Below are 17,474 nucleotides of genomic sequence, written 5' to 3' on the forward strand. Positions count from 1 at the left end.
CTTTCTTACCACTCACCTCTAAGCGATTGACTTTCCCGTCACTTATCCATAACCCCTGTGCTTCCCATTCACTGTATATTATCCATAAGGTGGGCGTTCTGTGGCACTGGTATTGAGCATGCCTGGACTTTATTGAGTGAGCTCTGTGGGGAATACAGAGTAAGTGGATATAATGCTTCATTATATTCAGTAGGAATATATTCAACGTGCTTTTATAGATCATATTATTATCTGTGGATTACGAGTGTTTGGAAATTCATTTAAGAATATTAGTAACACCCAGAGCAACCAAAATTTGAACTGGGAACAACTGATAGATGTAGTAAATGTCATTGCCCTTAGATGGTGTGCTTCCGTAGTAGCTTATCCTCCGGATGACAGACTTAGATTGTCTCTCTGGTCTCTGATTTCCCTGTGCCAGAAATCCATCATTGGAAAGACTCCCTGCAGTGGCCCAGCCTCTGCTGAGCTTCAGGTCAGGCCTAGGAAGAACATTAAGGAATTGAAACTGCAAGTCACTTCTTTATCTTAACCCGTAGCCCGACAGCCACTTAAAGGCAGAAATCTTGTTTGCTTTGTCTTCTCAGAGGGTTGCAAAGTGTCTGATGCACAGGCACAGTTGGTCTTCAGGTGCCTTTAGAATGAATTATTAGTTATGCCAGTGCCGTGTAGGTTCTAAAGGTCTCTGAGAGTCAACTCCAGTTCAGAACCTCTCATAATGAAGCCATGCATCTGTCGTGAAGAGAGGAAAAACACATTATGCCAAGTAATCAGTGCCCAGTGGAATCAACCCAGCCTTTCTATCATATCTCACACCTTCAGTATGGTTACATCATTTCAGTAAAGCACCACACATAAGCACTGTGACCCAGATGCCTGGCAGAAACAGCTTAAGAAAAGGAAATTTTTTTTTGGCTCATGGTAGAGTCAGCTCCTCATGGCAGGAGTATATGGTGGCTGCTTTTACCATCCACTGAAAGTTTCAAGTGTTTAATAGAACACAGGGAAATGGTGGTGCTGGTTACAATGCTAGCTGATGAGAACCGCATACCACACCGTACTGCCCGTCACTGTGCCTCATGCGTTCCATGAAGAAGTCCCATTTAAAGGTCCGTTTTATCCAGCACTCTGTAGGAGTCTGTCCTCTCCTTGTGTTGGCCCATTCGAGCCTTTTGCTGTTTCTACTGAAGTTTGCATGCAGCCTCTGAAAACCTGGAGCAGAGCTAAAAAACTCAGGCATGTCAAGGGGCAGTTGGGAAGTCTAAAACAATATAGACAGTGATGGAGAGTGAACCGAAGGAACGCTGTGTCATCTGAAGCAGGGAGTCGTGACTGAGGTCTTCCAGTCCATAGTCATGTAAGTTTGTAGACTGTCTCTAGTGTTAGTTTCCCCAGTTTTCCAAGGAAGAAACACACACACACACACACACACACACACACACACACACACACACACACCAAAATTCTAAATGTTTATGTTTTGTCTTCTGCTATTAAAGTACTGACAGTTAATTTAGAAAACAAACACCTCTGCCCCGAAAAAAGACCAAACAAACAAAACCCAAGTGAGCCTGAATAAACAGTGCTTAGGGCTACCTGGGGTCAGTTATCCCTGGGCCAACAGTTTGTTGCCACTGCTGAAAAGGATTTACCGAGGAGAACTGAAACACCATTTATTATTTATAGCGTAGGTGCTAGAATTGTACAGACAAACAGTGACCTGTGAGCACTCCTTGTTCATTAGCGCTGGACAGGACGTGAAGGCGATGACACGTCTGTCTAACTGAATTCATATTAGGTACAGAGATTGTTACAAGCAGAACGTGTTTTCCTTTGGGCACTGGAGCACAGTGGTCTACCCTGGCACCATTTGGGACTAGCTGTTTAACACTCTGCTCACTGATGAGCTCTTAGACTCGTAAAGCTTTTTTCTGTGAGCAGGATTCATAGCAAATAATTTTTTAGGGTATTGCAATATGCACCATCCTAGTGTAAATATAATATAAACAAGGCACTTTTTCCTCTGCTTTAGAGACAAGAGAACCGAGGTTGGCACGTTGTGGCAGATTGCTTGTCCTCGAGGTAGAAGGAGTTTGTAAGCCCAGCTTTGTCCAGCCCTCTCCTTTATCTCACCCTGCTTCCAGGAGTGTGTGTGTGTGTGTGTGTGTGTGTGTGTGTGTGTGTGTGTGTGTACTTAAAGAACACAAAATACATTTTTCCAGACTATGCAAATGGTTCACATTTCCATATGTCAGCTGTAGACTACAGGAAAGTTTAGCTAGCAAGGGTCAGATCCTCGGAGAAGGTTGGAATGATGGTAACAGAGAAGTCGGGGGTACATGGAGCCTCTAACTCAAAGAGATCCCTGGTGGAACTGGAAGAGAGAACATCATAGGTAAACTTGACTCGTTCCTAAGAACCTAATTGATTTTAATAGGTCTTCTTATTCAGGCTTTGTGGCTCGGACTGTATTCCCAGCACTTGAGAGGCTAAGGCAGGATGATCAGGATTCAGAGATGGCTGTTCCTGGGCTACAGAGTGAGTTGCAGGCCAACCTGAGATATACAGTAAAGCCCTGTTTTAGAGGAAAACAAAAAACAAAAACACCCAGCTGGGCATTGGTGGCCACACCTTGGATGCAGAGGCAGGTGAAGCTCTGGTAGTTCAAAGCCAGCCTGGTCTACAGAACGAGTTCCTGGACAGCTAGCTACACAGAGAAGCCTTGTCTCAAAATATTTTTTTAAATTAATAAATTAAATAAATAAAAATAATAAATGAATTACTTAGAGTTGCCCAATTTTCTTAATTCTGGACATAATAATGAAATTTAGATTAGGATCAGTTTTATTAGATTTTTTTATTCTAGTTTATGTATATGAATGTTTGGCCTGAATATATGTATGCCTAGTGCCCACAAAGGCCAGAAGAGGGTACAGATCCTCTGCAACTGGATTTAAGGTACAGTTGTGAGCTACCACGTGGGTACTCGGGAAACTGGACCTGCGCCCTCTGGAAGTGTGCTGCTATGGGAGGGTATTTTCTTCTGAAGATTCATTTGTCTGTGATAGCTTACAGCACAGGAGATCAGGGCTGAGGATGTGGCTCAGTGGCAGAACATTTACCTGAGAAACATAAGCATCAGAAAAGTGAAATAAATAACAGAGGAAGTAAGGTTTCCTCATCAAAGGATTCATGTCCCACATCACTGAAAACTGTTTCCAGTAAATCATTGGGTAAAGAACTAGCCAGGCAGGGTATGCATGCTATAATCCAGGCACGGTGGAGGTAGAGGCAGGAGGATCAGGAGTTTAAGGCCATCTCAGCTCTATAGCAAGTTTGAGACCAGGCTAAACGACATAGCGCCTCTTGTCTCAACCACAGAATAAATAACTCAATAAAACAGTTATGAAGGCCTGGGCTGTGGCTCGTTCCATCACTTGGCTGGGACCTTTGAGGTCTAAGGTTTACTTCACAGCGCCAAGGTGGGAAGTAAGAGGAACAAGAATTATAATAAAGTTTGCTAAAAGACTGGAAGCTAGCAGAGCATGGAGTGGTCACTTTAGGCCCTATTTTTAAAAGGATGAGGAAGCAGGTCCTGGAGACTCTCCCTACCTTAGTTTTGATCCTCAGCAATACTGCAGCATAGAGGACACTTCTCTCTAGAAAGAACCAGAAAACGTCTTAGCGTCTTGTTTGTGGGCCATGCAATCTCAGTTATAAGCACTTGTTTCAGCCAAACGAGCAGGACATTGTCCCAGTAAACCTTTATTTATGAAGGTGACCAGCAGGCCAGGCATAGCCATGGCCCTTAGGTGGTGGCTTGACCATCCTTGCTCTGGAATAAATAACTAGATGGGACTTTTTATGAGTGCTTGGGGAGTTTGTGAGCACAGGGGACCATTCTGTGCTCTTCAAGAATAGGTCTGGCCGCAGCAGTTGCTTTCCATAGTTTTCCAGCAGGGAGACTGTAACACAAGTTCAAAAGATGGTTTATTTTTACTTTACTGAGGCATTTTTGTAGAATGTTTCAAAAGGAGTTTTTGTAGAAGACAGAAAAAAAAATGTGGAGCACTGCAGTTGGGCTGTTAATTCTTTGGTTTCTGCTGTTGTCTAGCTGACAGAACATGTGGGCAGATGACGGTGTAAGGAAGCAAGGAATGAAGGGATGAGGGGATTAATTAATTAATTAATTAATTGATGCAAACAGAAAAGCAGAGATCTCATTTTTTTTAGTACTGTATCTTTTAACTTTTGAAATAAACATATCCAGGTAATAAATTACCAGTTTTATGATGAGAGTCTGTATCCGAGTCCTGCTGGAGCACTGGAGTGTTCTGGCTTCCTACTGGCCCCATAACAGTCGTCTACCATTTGGTTGTAGTTTTTTTTCCCCTCACCTCTGGAATGTTCTGCATTTTGAGCCAACAAAGAAATGGCTAGCAGTGTACCCTGGATCCATTTATTCACAAATCAGAGATATCCAGGAGAGTTTAAATTATAAATAACTTTTGGAAGACAGAGAGGAAGTTCATGGGTGTCCAAATTAAGAGGACTTGAAAGAGGCTCCATTTACCACAGCGGTTTCCTCTAGACCATCCATCCGGCTCTGGCGCCCATGCTCAGTTTCCAGTCTTATTTTACATGAAAGCCGTGGGTTTTACTGCAGTCTTTTCACAAGATGTATTGTAAGCATACATGGTTTGTGCCTTTCAAAATTACATTTCTGGTGACTGATAAAACCTGCCTCTTTTTTCTCTCCTAGAATGCATACACAGCCACAGCCATCAATAGCACCAACTTCTGCACCTCAGCAAAGGATGCCTTCGTCATTCTAGTGGAGAATGCTCTGCGAGTGGCTGCCATCAACACAGTGGGGGACTTCATGTTATTCCTAGGCAAGGTGAGGCTACCTGTACTGTCTGAGACACACGTAATGTCTGAATTAATGTACAGAATTTTGTTCTTTAATTAAAAAAAAAAATGATGTAGCCTAGCATAGAACTAGAAGTCATTTACTACGAGGCAAACATTTATGATGCCTTAATATGCATTGACTGCTTCTTAATTTACTTTACAGGTATTACGTTCATTTAATCTTCATAATAACTTTATGAGCTAAGCTGTGTTATTCTCGGTTAACAGGCCTGCAGGTTTTTTTGTTTTCATTCTTAAAGAAGAAACCAGGAGGGATATAGCTCACTAAAATACTTACTAGCACGTACAAAACCATGACTCCAATCCCCAGAACCACAGGTACAAAGGGAATAAAAAAGAATTAAGGAAACAGTCTATGTAGTGATGGCAGTTGTGTAGACATCTGGTTCCCATCAGCTTGACATGAACCTAGACATGTCTGTGAAGAGGCAGTCTTCACTGAGAAAGTGCCTCTGTGAGATTGGACTCTAGGCCGGTCTGTGGAGTCATTTCCTTGATGGCCATTGATGTGGGAGGGCCCAGCCCGTGGGCAGGTGGTCCTGTGTTGCATAAGAACAGACTAAGCCGAGCATGAAGGGCAAGCCAGCCAGCAGCACTCTCCACAGCCTCAGTTCCTGCTTCCAGGCTGTGCCTTGAGCCCCTGCCCTGACTTTCAGCGATGGCATGTTACATGAAAGTGTAAGAGGAGACGGACCCTCACCCTTCCGTGTTATATTTGGTCTTAGCGGTAGGAAAGTTACCAAGGCAGGGATGATATTGCATCTGGAGTACGGGGTCTAACAGACTGGCTTAAGCTCATGCTGCTGATGTGTGACTGTACCCTTGGTATAATGGCAGGGATACATTGTTACTGTTATAAATCTCCCAGGGCATCTAGGACAGTGGTGTTTGTGCTTGACACATTGTTGATTTATTTTTTTTTTTTTTGTGAATGTTAGCAGTTTTGGTATAATGTTAGATGTTATTATATAAAAACCCTTTTAAAATAGAGCTGTTAGGGAACAAGACCTACTTTCCTTAGAGCTGAGAAAAAGAGTTTATTCCACGCTATCAAAACCTTCTAAATTATAAATAGCATCATACTTAGATTCATCGCGCCTGTATTTAAAACCACAGGCTATTTAAGAGATTTGAAAAGTGAAAGAATTATACATGTTGCAGCATCGTCAGAATGCCATTCTGCATGCCTGTGCCCTTCCAGATGGGTGTTTCTGTGGGGACCCATCACAGCATGCATACCTGTTCCTCGAACTCTTTCTTTGACACCGTCTCATGCACCTTCTCTGTGTCGCCTCGATGATCCTCATAGTTACTCACAGACTGTAGGGTTGGTGCCCGTTAAAGGCCACTATTATACATGGGGGTGGGGCAGCCACTGTGCCCTTAAAATGTCTCTGAGAAAAACAAAAACTTGTTTGGTCTGGTGGAAGCATAGCCTTGTGTGTTTTGAAGTGTGCAGCATCCTAAGGAACTGTCATCTGAAAACAGTTAAGGATAATTACTTTGAATATTGTAATTAAGTTTATATTATAACAGATTTTCTCGTGTCATGTTTGTATATGAGAGGACATTTTTATAGTGAAGGTGAAATGCGTCAGTGTGCATTAAGAGTCAAGAGCAGGGTTTGATGGTGTTTCTGATTGCATGTATGATGCATGTTGATTCAGCAAGGGCTTAAGAGTCTCTGTTTTATTTATACTGTTTTTATTTACAAATTCTTATCCCTAGAGCTAAAATAGAATGAGTCTCTGAGCGTATGCGTGCGCGCGCGCGCGCGCGCACACACACACACACACACACACACACAGTGAGAAAGAGTTATACTGACTGCCTTATCATCCCCTGGAAGGTGACTTATTACTGTTAGCTTTTTATATTTCATAGCGGAGGAAACGGAAGTGTAGAGAGGGAATTGACTGGCCACTTTGAGAACTAGAATGTGGCAAGGCTGGATGGAGGTGATGTCCATGCCTGTCTGACCTGTCCATGCCATAATTGTTATTTCAACTAACATCAGATTTGCCCTTGGACTTTTGCAGAGATGTCTTTTTATTTAATAATCATGTTGATGTCAGAACTACCCCCAACAATAATTCTAAGTACACGGAAAGTAGCTTTACTTATAATAGGAGCCTTTTGTAAACAGTGTAATGCTGAGAACTAGAGAAAATGGCTGGATATAAAAGCCGGCCGGGCAAACCATGTTCTTATTGTGAGTTTAGAACATGATGAAGAAATGTATGTAATTCAGACAGTGGAAAGGCTGGGATGTCATATTACTGTTTATAAAATGTGTGTTAAGGACCAGAGCTGAAGCTCAGTGACAGACATATGCATAAGGCCCTAGGCATGGTCTCCAGCACCGTGAAACAGAGAACTAGTAATCTTCGCCTCCTTCCCCTGAGACAAAGCTTCTTTGTATACCCGCCCTGGCTGTCCTGAAACTCACTTTGTAGGGCTGGCCTTAAACTCAGATTCAGCTGCCTCTGTCTCCCAAGTGGCGAGATAGAAAGGTGTACACCACCATGCCCGCTTGAGTCCCTTAAAGTGTGCATTAGAAGGATGAAAGCTAGTAGCCCAGACATTAACAGAAGACAGCCCTACACTTCTCTTCATGAGGTTCCCTACTTAGACAACTTCGCTCTACTCAGTATGTCCCTCTATAAGGAACAGTGCATAAACATCAAAACCATGGCTTGTAAACTGGTTTGTGGCTTTTGTTTTTAACATGCTAGTAATCTGACTGAAGCTTTTCTTTAGACTTATCATATCTTTCTATTCACGCCACAAATACAGACTGTTTACTTTCAGCGTACTACAGACTGTCCTGGGTGTCCTCTGTGTGCTAACACAGCTTGGTGGTCTGAGAGGGGAAATCTATATCCTTTCTTTTCATTTGATATTAGAAGCATTCCTAATTTCAGTGAACATTTTCTAAACATGCTTATACACTTGTATCATTTCTTCACTAATCCTCTGGTACATGTGTTTTTGAATACGTAAACCATTCTCAAGTTTTTACTCCTACAAGTTAAATTGTGATGAAACTTTCTGTACAAATACACCCATGTTAAATATTGCTAGCTTAGTTCAGTCTTAGAAGCCTAGAATTGCAATTGATTAGCGTTCTTAATATGATTTCCTAAATTAATGTTTTAATAACAACATAAATGGAGACTGGAGAGATAGCTTAGGGGTTAAGAGCATTTACCACTCTTGCAGAGGACCCAGGTCCACTTTCAAGCACCCACCAGTGGTTAACAAATATCTGTCCCTCTAATTCTAGAGAGACGCCTTCTTCTGGCCTCCCTGGGCACAGACGCACATGCAATACACACACATACATACATGTCGGCAAACCACTCATACATACATGTCGGCAAATACTCATACTCATAAAATTAAAATATTTTACAATAGCATTAGTGAAAATTACCTTTAAAACTGTAAGATAATGCTCAGTTTGCATACTAGGTAAATACTAACTATAAAACATTTGATAGGGTTGGGATTTTTTGGTTTTTTTTTTTTTTTTGGTTTATATCTGAGTCAGTGCATTGCATGCATTATAATTCAATTATGATGAGGGCAAAGGGGAAATGCTTTGCTGTTGATAGTGAGGATGCTGCAAGGTTCTTCCTGCCTGCTCTCAGCACTGGGTATAAAGTGATTCTAGAGGTTTCTTGTTTTAAAGCCTGGTGCTAAGCAAAGAGCCAGAGAAGAGTGTCTAAGATTCAGAAAGTCCATACCCAATACATGCTGGCTTTTCCCCTGCAAAGAATCCTGGGGTTAGTACCATGTGGTCATTGTTTGAATGGAACCTGATCCTTACTCTGTGACCTTGGACAGGCTGGCTGACATTTCCAAGGGTGCTCCCCAACTAAGTAATGGGGTGGATAATGCTTGCCATCAAGTATTTGTCGGATTATTGGCAATCTGGTATAAACCATGCTAAAAGGACGATAAAATCTATGAAGCGAGGACGCGCCTGAGTGTATCGTTCCTCACAGCAGGCAAGCTGACTGCTCTGTCATTTTAGTATGGACGTGGATGCCCTGGGTACCTTTTGTTTCACACATACCTACTCTTCACAGAAATTACATTATGTTCACCATGTATTCCATAAGAAATAAAATATGAAACACAGAAAAAGTTTTAAGACTAGAGATGAATGTTGTAGCATCATTTATATCTGAAAACCATATCAATCTCAAATAGTAGAAAAAAATGGTTAAATTTTAAATCACTCATAAGATAAAATTGTACAATTAAGCAAGTATCTGCAGAACATTTATAATTCTCTTAAATTATGAAGTTTTTATTGTTTTGTATACAATATGGTTTCATGTATTTGGGGATACTTAGGAAAAGCATACCAATTTCAGCATCAACAATTTTATGAATGCAAACCAATATTAAAAAAATATACATACATTTATTTTAAAATTCATTAGCAGATTATCAATGGGTTGGGTTTTTTCAGGAACCATATGACATTTGAGAAACTAAGTTATCTTTAGTCATGAATCATCTAATCAGTGTTCTTAAATTTATATGATGTATGATATATGATGAGTAAAGTTGATGATTCATGTGGGTGTGTGTAGTGTGTACATTTTAGTTTGAGGTGGTCATGTAACTGTCATTGATGAAGAGTTTTCTTAAGTCTGCAGCAATGAAGAACTGTGGCTGGCTCCATGGGGTCTCAAGTGTGGTCTCTGCTCTCTCCGCTGCAGGTGCTGATAGTCTGCAGCACGGGCCTGGCTGGGATTATGCTGCTCAACTACCAGCAAGATTACACAGTGTGGGTGCTGCCTCTCATCATCGTCTGCCTCTTTGCTTTCCTAGTCGCTCATTGCTTCCTGTCCATTTACGAAATGGTAGTGGATGTGTTGTTTTTGTGTTTTGCCATTGATACAAAATACAATGATGGGAGCCCAGGCCGAGAATTCTATATGGACAAAGTCCTAATGGTAAGTACCTGGAATGGCCTCCACTGCTTGAGAGAGAAAAATGATAACAATGTTTACAGAATACTCCTTGTGGATGATAACAATGTTTTCTAAAATACTTCTCCTGGATGATAACAATGTTTCCAAAATACTCATGGTTAATTCCCACAAAGTAACTCAGTATTAAAATTAAAGAACTGAATCAGGACTGGAGTTTGCCTTGGAGAAACTGAGGTAGGTCTTCCTGGTACAGAAAACACCATTTTTCAGATCCACCCATTGGGACAGTACTCTAACCATTCACTGTACCATCCTGCCTGGCCCCTTCTCTGTGCTAAATGGATTTGAATAGACTTTTAAACATGTCTTCTAGCTACTGAACAGAGTGCCCTTTCCCAAAGTAGCTCTTCTGAGACAAAAGCCACAAGGATCCTGTCTGCCTTTCTCCAGCAACCTCTTATCCAAGGCTATTGCTGTCAACCCTAGTTAAAATCCATTACCCTAAATCCCACAAGCTGGATTGAGGGTTCATGGAATACAGGAAGCAGCCCATAAGGGTCAAAGTACTTTGTATTGACTATCTGCAAGCATTTTGCATCCAGATTTTTCTGTGAAGCCCCTGAGGTTCCTCTGTATTAGAAATTTAACTAAAATTGAAACAGTTTAAAAACCATATTAAAATGCTTTAAAGACTGAAGAATGGGTCTGAGCACTTGTTGCTCTGACAGAGAATCAGGTATCAGTTCCCAGCACTCCCACCACACCTCCATCACTTTCTGTCACTTCAGTCCCAGGGCGCCCACACCCTCTTCTGGCTCATTCAGCCCCTGCACACACATGGAGCACATAGGTAATATCCAGTCACCTACCCATACATATACATAAAATAAAAAAAAATTGAATACAGCTTTATCATTATTAAATGATACCGAACCAAAGATACTTAGGAATGGTTGTGATACTTGAAATGACAAGCCATTTTGTGGGAGTGTGAGGTACCCAGTTGACTCTGAAGTAAATATTTGAATAAAAGAGATACTTTTTTTCCTTCAGCAGTGAAAATTGAAGGTAATTGGACTCACCTGTTTGATACTGGCGTCCCTGATAGCATCATCAACTCAATTTTGGACGCTTTCCCAAGTCCTAAATGAATTCTGACTGGCTGGTTTCATGTGGAATTGGATCTGTATTTCAGTTTCTTGTAATTATAGAGCAGTTCAAGGGGGGAAATTCCCATTTTTTTTTAACACACTGACTGATCAGATAATGTATTTTTTTTTTTAAATAGGTAAACCGTCACTGTGTAGCCCATACTGACCTTGCACTTGTGCTCTTCCTGCCTCAGCCTCCCTGGTGTTGGGATTGGAGGCGGGGACCACCATGCTTGGCAGGAATGCAGATGGTAGGGAGGAAGTGCTCTGGAGCTCAGCTAGAGCAGGGCAGCCCCTGGGGATGCTCCGCCTCTGACCACTTCTGACCACCCGTTCCAGCTGATGGTTTCCATATTTCTGTGTTACAGAATAATATGTAGAGCAGGATACGGATGCTATGAAGGAGGAAAGAGCAAGGCTAGATCAATATTTTAAGGTAGCTGACATGCGGCTTGGTTTTGGTTTTTTGAGGGGGGTACTTTTGAAAGTATTTCGTGGCTACTAATATTACTTCCTAGTTCTCTGTTTTAAGTACAGGTTTATAAGTAGGATGTGGTTGTGTGTGCCTACTGGTGAGTGAAAATTGCCGTGAGTTTAAAGCCAGCCTGGCCCACATAGTGAAATCCTGTCTAAATTTTTTTTAAAAAAAATTATAATTCAAAGTAGAAGCTTTTGAAACAAAGTGGCTTTGGTTCAATTGTCCTTGATATGGAAAATAAAATGAACAAAAATGATATTCTAACCCTGGAAAAGCAAACCCTTAAAATGTTGAATAAAATTACCTCCTAGAGCCATAGTGAAATTATCAAAATGGGTGAGGGAAGGAAGATTTTTATATCTACGAATTGCAATCCAAACCAGCCAACCTAGCCGTTTTCTTCTTCATTCAAAGTACCATTTACCACACTAAGGTTGGGTCATTAAAACTCACCTACCGACTGAAATCTAAGACGGTCCCCAAATTAATGCCATGTGGTCCATATTTTGCAGGAGTTTGTGGAAAACAGTAGGAAAGCAATGAAAGAAGCTGGTAAGGGAGGCGCCGCGGATGCCCGAGAGCTAAAGCCGATGGTAGGTGGCGATGAGGAGGTGGCTGCCCTCCACGACTTTCCCTTTCACTTCTTCTCTGTCTGTGTCTTCACTGACTGCACGTCCTCTGGAGAAGCGTTTGTTGTCTGTATCACGCAGGACATGCTGCTCTTTCTGTTTGCCTGCTTACCCATCACTTGGATGGCAGAGGTCCTGTCACAACTGAGACTACCACCTGTGAAAGCGAGCTGAAAGGAACAGCGGCCCTGCCAGCCAGCGCTCAGGGGCCAGGGCGACCGCTTGCCTCCAAGTGAAAGCTGTTTTTCTTGCTGTCAGTATTTAGTTTTCATCCCACGGGACACGTCGGGGTGTCTTTGAACCGGCAGGTCGTTTCAATCATTCTAGAAGGTGATCGTGAAAGTTCCTTTCAGCTTGCTAAAGTTCATAATTCCTCCTTTTTTAAAAACAATATTGTTCTGTTTACATTGCTGTCCTTCCCTCTGCGGACTCTCTCTTCTCTTGCCCAGACTGCACTTTCTTTGCTGTTGTTATTTCTGTTTGTTTATTTGGTTTGGTTTTGAGTTATCGTTGCCTCCAAGAAGGCGATTTCCATCAATACCCACATGCCATCTTGGGAAGACAGTCTGCTCACACCTCCATTGTAAAAGGAATCAAGTTCTCCAACCTGTCACAGGTAATAGATAGAGTTAATAGGTAGATGACTGATACTTAGGTAGACAGACATACAGATCGACAGACAGACAGAAATTAATATATGGGTAGATGGATACATAGATGATAGATGATGTTGATCAATAATAGGTAGCCAGACAGATGATAGATTTTTTTTTTTAATTTGGGGGAGAAAAATGACTTCATCAGTTTAGCATCCCCTGACTTGTTTCTCTTGGAGATATTCCCACATCTCAAAGCTACCCTGGTCTGATTGGAATGATGCTGCCAAGTCAATCGTGACATGAAGAAATGTCACATGTGCTGCCTGGTTGTCCTCACTGTTTAAAGAATCCAAGCCTGAAACTTTAAAGGGACATATATAAAAACCTGTGAAGGGACAGGCTTGCCTCGCCCTCCTTTGTGGTGGTCGAAATTTCCACTGACTCAGTCTTCAGTAATAAGCATTTTTAAGAAAGGTAGAAATATTTAAAGTTGAAGACCAGCCAATTTGGCCATGGACACGGCATGTATTTCCATTGTGATTCTTAGCAAGGAACAGATGAATTCTGATAGCCCGGAATACCAGTATCCTTTCCCTACCAGAAACGCTGATTTATAGTCACTGATCCTAAGAGGATTGCCCAAGTCGCATAGCATTCCGTCAGAGGCCACAGCCTTTTCCTAACTGCTTTCCACCGTGGCCCATACCACGTGAAAAGTATTAACGTCCCCTTTCATCAGTCTGTAGCTTCCCTACAAGCTCTGTCCCGAGCGCATCTTTTGTGTGCATTGTCCTTCTGATGGGCACTACAGCATTTGACGCCCAAGGATGCCATTGTGAAGAAGTCTCCCCAACTCTGAAACAGTGGAGAACATGACTTAGATTACAGCCCAGTTTCTGACGCATGCCATTAAACATTTCTTCTCATGCCCAGTAAACATGTGGAGTTGACGCCTACTGTGCACCACCCCTTGTGGACGTAACGAACTATCTGAGCGCTTCGGCACTGAAGCAAGGGTGTTATAGGAAATGAGCCGCCTGTCCTCATTTGCTGGGCTTCTCCTCAAATAGAAGCTGTCCTCACAAGCATCACGTCTGTCTCACTATACATACAGCAGCACCACTGCCGTCTGTCTGTCTCTCACCCTGTGGGCTGTGTCTGCATTTAGATTTTGTTTCTTATTATTATAGCCTGTAAAAACATTTTTTTTTTTAGGAAGATGTGGCTTTTAGATTGTCTTCTTGATTGGGTATTGTTAAACTAAATGAGAAACTGCCACTTTCCTTCTTGAACTATTCAAAAGAGCCTCACTAGTTTAAAACCCTTTCAAGATTCATGAGGTCTCTGTACAGTTCTCAGGAACCGTTTGCTGAATGGGGTGACTTGCTTTTGGAGAAAGGGCTGTCTGCTTGCTGGACAAGGTTTCTCTAGGGTGTGGGCTGTAGTAGGACGTTGTGTGTGTCTCACTGGTGGCCCTGAAAGATGGCCTGCAGAATTCCAGCATCTTGGGCTCCAGAGAGGAGCCTCCACCTGTGTTGCCTTGTTGCTGTTGTGACCATGTGTGTATACTAATAGCATCATCACTCATATCTCCTTTCAGCGGTAATTTTCTAAGATTATCCTCTGTATGGCTTTGTTTTCTAGGCTTCGGGAGCAAGTTCTGCTTGAACATAGCCGGCGGTTATGGACCCCATTGACATTCCAAAACAATATATACACATAACTATGTATTTGTGTGTGTGGGTGTGTGTATATATGTATATGTATGTGTGTGTATATATATATATATGTATATGTATATACACACACACACATAATCAGCCAAAATCAGAGAAAAGGAACAGGGATTTAATACCTTTTTTATGCTTATTTTTGTCAAACATGTACTCCTTTCATACGGGTGGCTTTTACAAGGCAACTTCCGTCATTTAATGTTTTCAATTGTAATTGTCTTAATGGAAATGTTAGATTCATATCTGATTAAAGTTTTTAATAACTAGAGGAAATTTTAACTTTAGTTACTTAACCTAGATAAAAATTATTGTACCAAATCCTTGTGTAAGTTTTTGCAGGGGTGATTTCCCTGGTGTATGTTTAAAACCAGTATCTCATTTTACGGATGCATAAGTCCTAGTGTGTCAGACTAGGCATGTGCGTTCAGATAAATAAGAGATTTCTCCAGTCTGTTTTCTCCAATCCAAGAAGCCATGCCATTTTTCTTTGAGAAGCATGTGAGTGGGCCCACCGTGGGAAATTTCATAATAGCTCATGCATTTGTCAGCCAACATTCAAAAGTACCCAACTGCTCAGGTATCTGTAGTTTACCCTAATGCTTCTGTAGAAGAAAGTAGGAAACAGAGAGGGAAAGGGGTAGATAGTCTTTATTATGCAAACTTTTTTCTTGTGTTTTGTTTCTTTCCTCTTTGATTTTTAGTAGCACCCGCCACACATCCATGTGCCTGATCTGAAAGGAGGCTGGGGCACCCAGCCAAGTGTAACCTTTCTGTGTATTAATTTTCAGCCTAGGTAATTCTAGAAAGGATAAAAGAAGAAAGAAACAAGAAGCACGACGCACTGAGCATTCCAGTGCTCTGTTTCAGAGGCAGGTCAGGAGCTTAGGGTTAAACGGCCATCTCTTCAAATGCTTGCTCTAAAGTCTGAACACACCGGCAGGTGCTCCACTCCTTGGTTATTCCTCGTATCCAGAGTTCTACAGTGTTTCACTGAAGAACCGGTTGGTGTTGATCCTCAAGTGTGAATGTGCTTTATGTTTGGGGGTACGTTTGGGGTTTCTTGTTTTGCCGGGTTTTTTTTTTTTTTTTATTTCTAAAGCTTACCAGATATGAATGGCTAATATTCCATTGTTCTGCTTATTGTAATGGTGAATGCTTTAAGAAAAAAAAAGTGTAATTTGCTAAGAATAATTCATGATCTGTTTATGCGATAACTCCTTTTTGTTACAATTTTTTTAAAAAAAGCTATTTTTGTTAATGTAAAGTAAATATTTCAGAGCAAATTTTTTAAACTTATTGCACTAAATACAGGCTCTGTAAAAAAAAAAAAAAAGAAATTAAAAAAAAAAGCCTCAGCATTTATCATTCCATGGAAGGAAGATCTTTTGAAAGAAAGCATTGCCTATAGAGGTAGATGTGAATTAGACTGGTGTTGTGGGGATTGCATACAATGTCCCGAGGGCTCAAGAAGCAGCTGCTTGCTAATGTGCTTCCTTTCAAAGGGTTGGACCTTTAAATTGCTGCAAAAGGTAAATTGTATTTTCTTTTTTAAGTACTGGTGTTCTTTAATCTAGCTAGGCTAAATTTTGCTAAATGCCTTGGTTTCTTTTCAAAGCTCATGAATATTTCTGAACCTTCAGAGTATTTGCAATAAGAGTCTGGATTAAAACAACAGTAAACCACACACACACACACACACACACACACACACACACACACACACACACACACAATTAAGAGTGCATGTCTAAGCAGGATCTGGGAAGCCAGCATTGAGAAAGCATAGCTATTGTGAAATAATAATTCGCCAGAAATTACATCTAACATCTAGCGCTGCCAAATAGTGTCACTGTACTATTTTATATCATTCGAAATGGAATTCAATTCTGTAACTAACAACTGTCCTACTAGGTGAGAGAGAAAGATTATGTGAGAAAATCAGAATACCATGTGATTTGTAGATTTGGGACGTTCAGAAACATTGGGAACTAAATTTAGAATGGGCCAAAGCCTGGAAGATGGGTCTCACACCAGAAGACATTCCAGGAGCTAGCCATTTTAGGAGATGTCCCTCCAAAGTGTCGCGATGATGGCCTTGCACTTGGGAATCAGGTTCTGCTCACTTGGACATCCCTGCGTCATGGACTCTTGCTGCCCCCGTTCCATGTGCTCGCAATTCCAGCTACTGGAAGCCACCAGGAATGCTTTCTAATTATCATTTGCAACTAGAACTGTAATCAGAAAGAAAATTTGTATTTTTGTATAACTCGATTGTGTGCCATTTTATATAACAGGTCCTGTTTTACAAATAAATTTTGTTTTACTAACTTTGTGTTTAGAAATTATGCTCTATGTGTAACCATGTCATTTGAGTTCAATTAATTTCCAGGCTGTTTTCCCTGAATAAGTTTGTGTGCCACATAGTCATATGCAAGCATGCATATCTATTCCATGGGTGCACACAGAGAGATATTTGATGTATGGAATATCACTCTGCCCTGAGCTCCGTTCTTTGATTAATTCGAGAAAGCCTGGCGGAGGCTTCTTAGTGATCCCTGGTTTCTGCTTGGGTGCTCCTGCTGCCTCTTCCATTCATTTGCAAGTCCCTCTCCTAGCTATGGGCTTCCTGCCGTCCCCTCATCTGCACACTGCTTCCATCCTCTGCCCAAGTGAGAAGAATAGACCAAGAACAAAAATGATCTGTGAAGTCTGGACACCTGAATAACTTTATAAACCGTTTGCTCTGTCTCATGGCTTCCTCCTTTTTTCCCCCCATGATGGTTTTTCCAGTACCACACTCAGGAGTCTTGTCCCTGGAGTTAGGCTTGGGGTCACCTTTTATAAATGGTAGCGGTGTCCACCGTGCCACATGGTTTCTGCCACCAGATAATTAAGAGCCCCTGGTGCATGGTTTAGACCTCCTGGACGGCTACTTCAAGGATAAGTTGTCCTGTCACTGTAGTGTGGGAGGAAAAGGGTTAAATTCACTTCAGTGAG

The 17,474-nt window shown here is 41.5% G+C and overlaps 1 protein-coding gene across 6 annotated transcripts in view; it reads left to right on the plus strand.

The window, feature by feature from the left end:
- Slc44a1 (solute carrier family 44 member 1) overlaps positions 1-17,474 on the plus strand; it is a 180,309-nt gene that overhangs the window by 113,903 nt on the left and 48,932 nt on the right. For 2 of the 6 annotated variants that reach the window (XM_087551431.1, NM_053492.4), the window contains 3 exon segments: positions 4,763-4,900; positions 9,672-9,908; positions 12,029-12,109. In XM_087551431.1, the coding sequence (XP_087407557.1) occupies positions 4,763-4,900; positions 9,672-9,908; positions 12,029-12,109 (456 nt within the window). 6 annotated transcript variants of the gene reach the window in all.

This window comes from Rattus norvegicus, chromosome 5 (assembly GCF_021556685.1).
Source record: "Rattus norvegicus strain SHRSP/BbbUtx chromosome 5, alternate assembly SHRSP_T2T, whole genome shotgun sequence".
Lineage (NCBI taxonomy): Eukaryota > Metazoa > Chordata > Mammalia > Rodentia > Muridae > Rattus > Rattus norvegicus.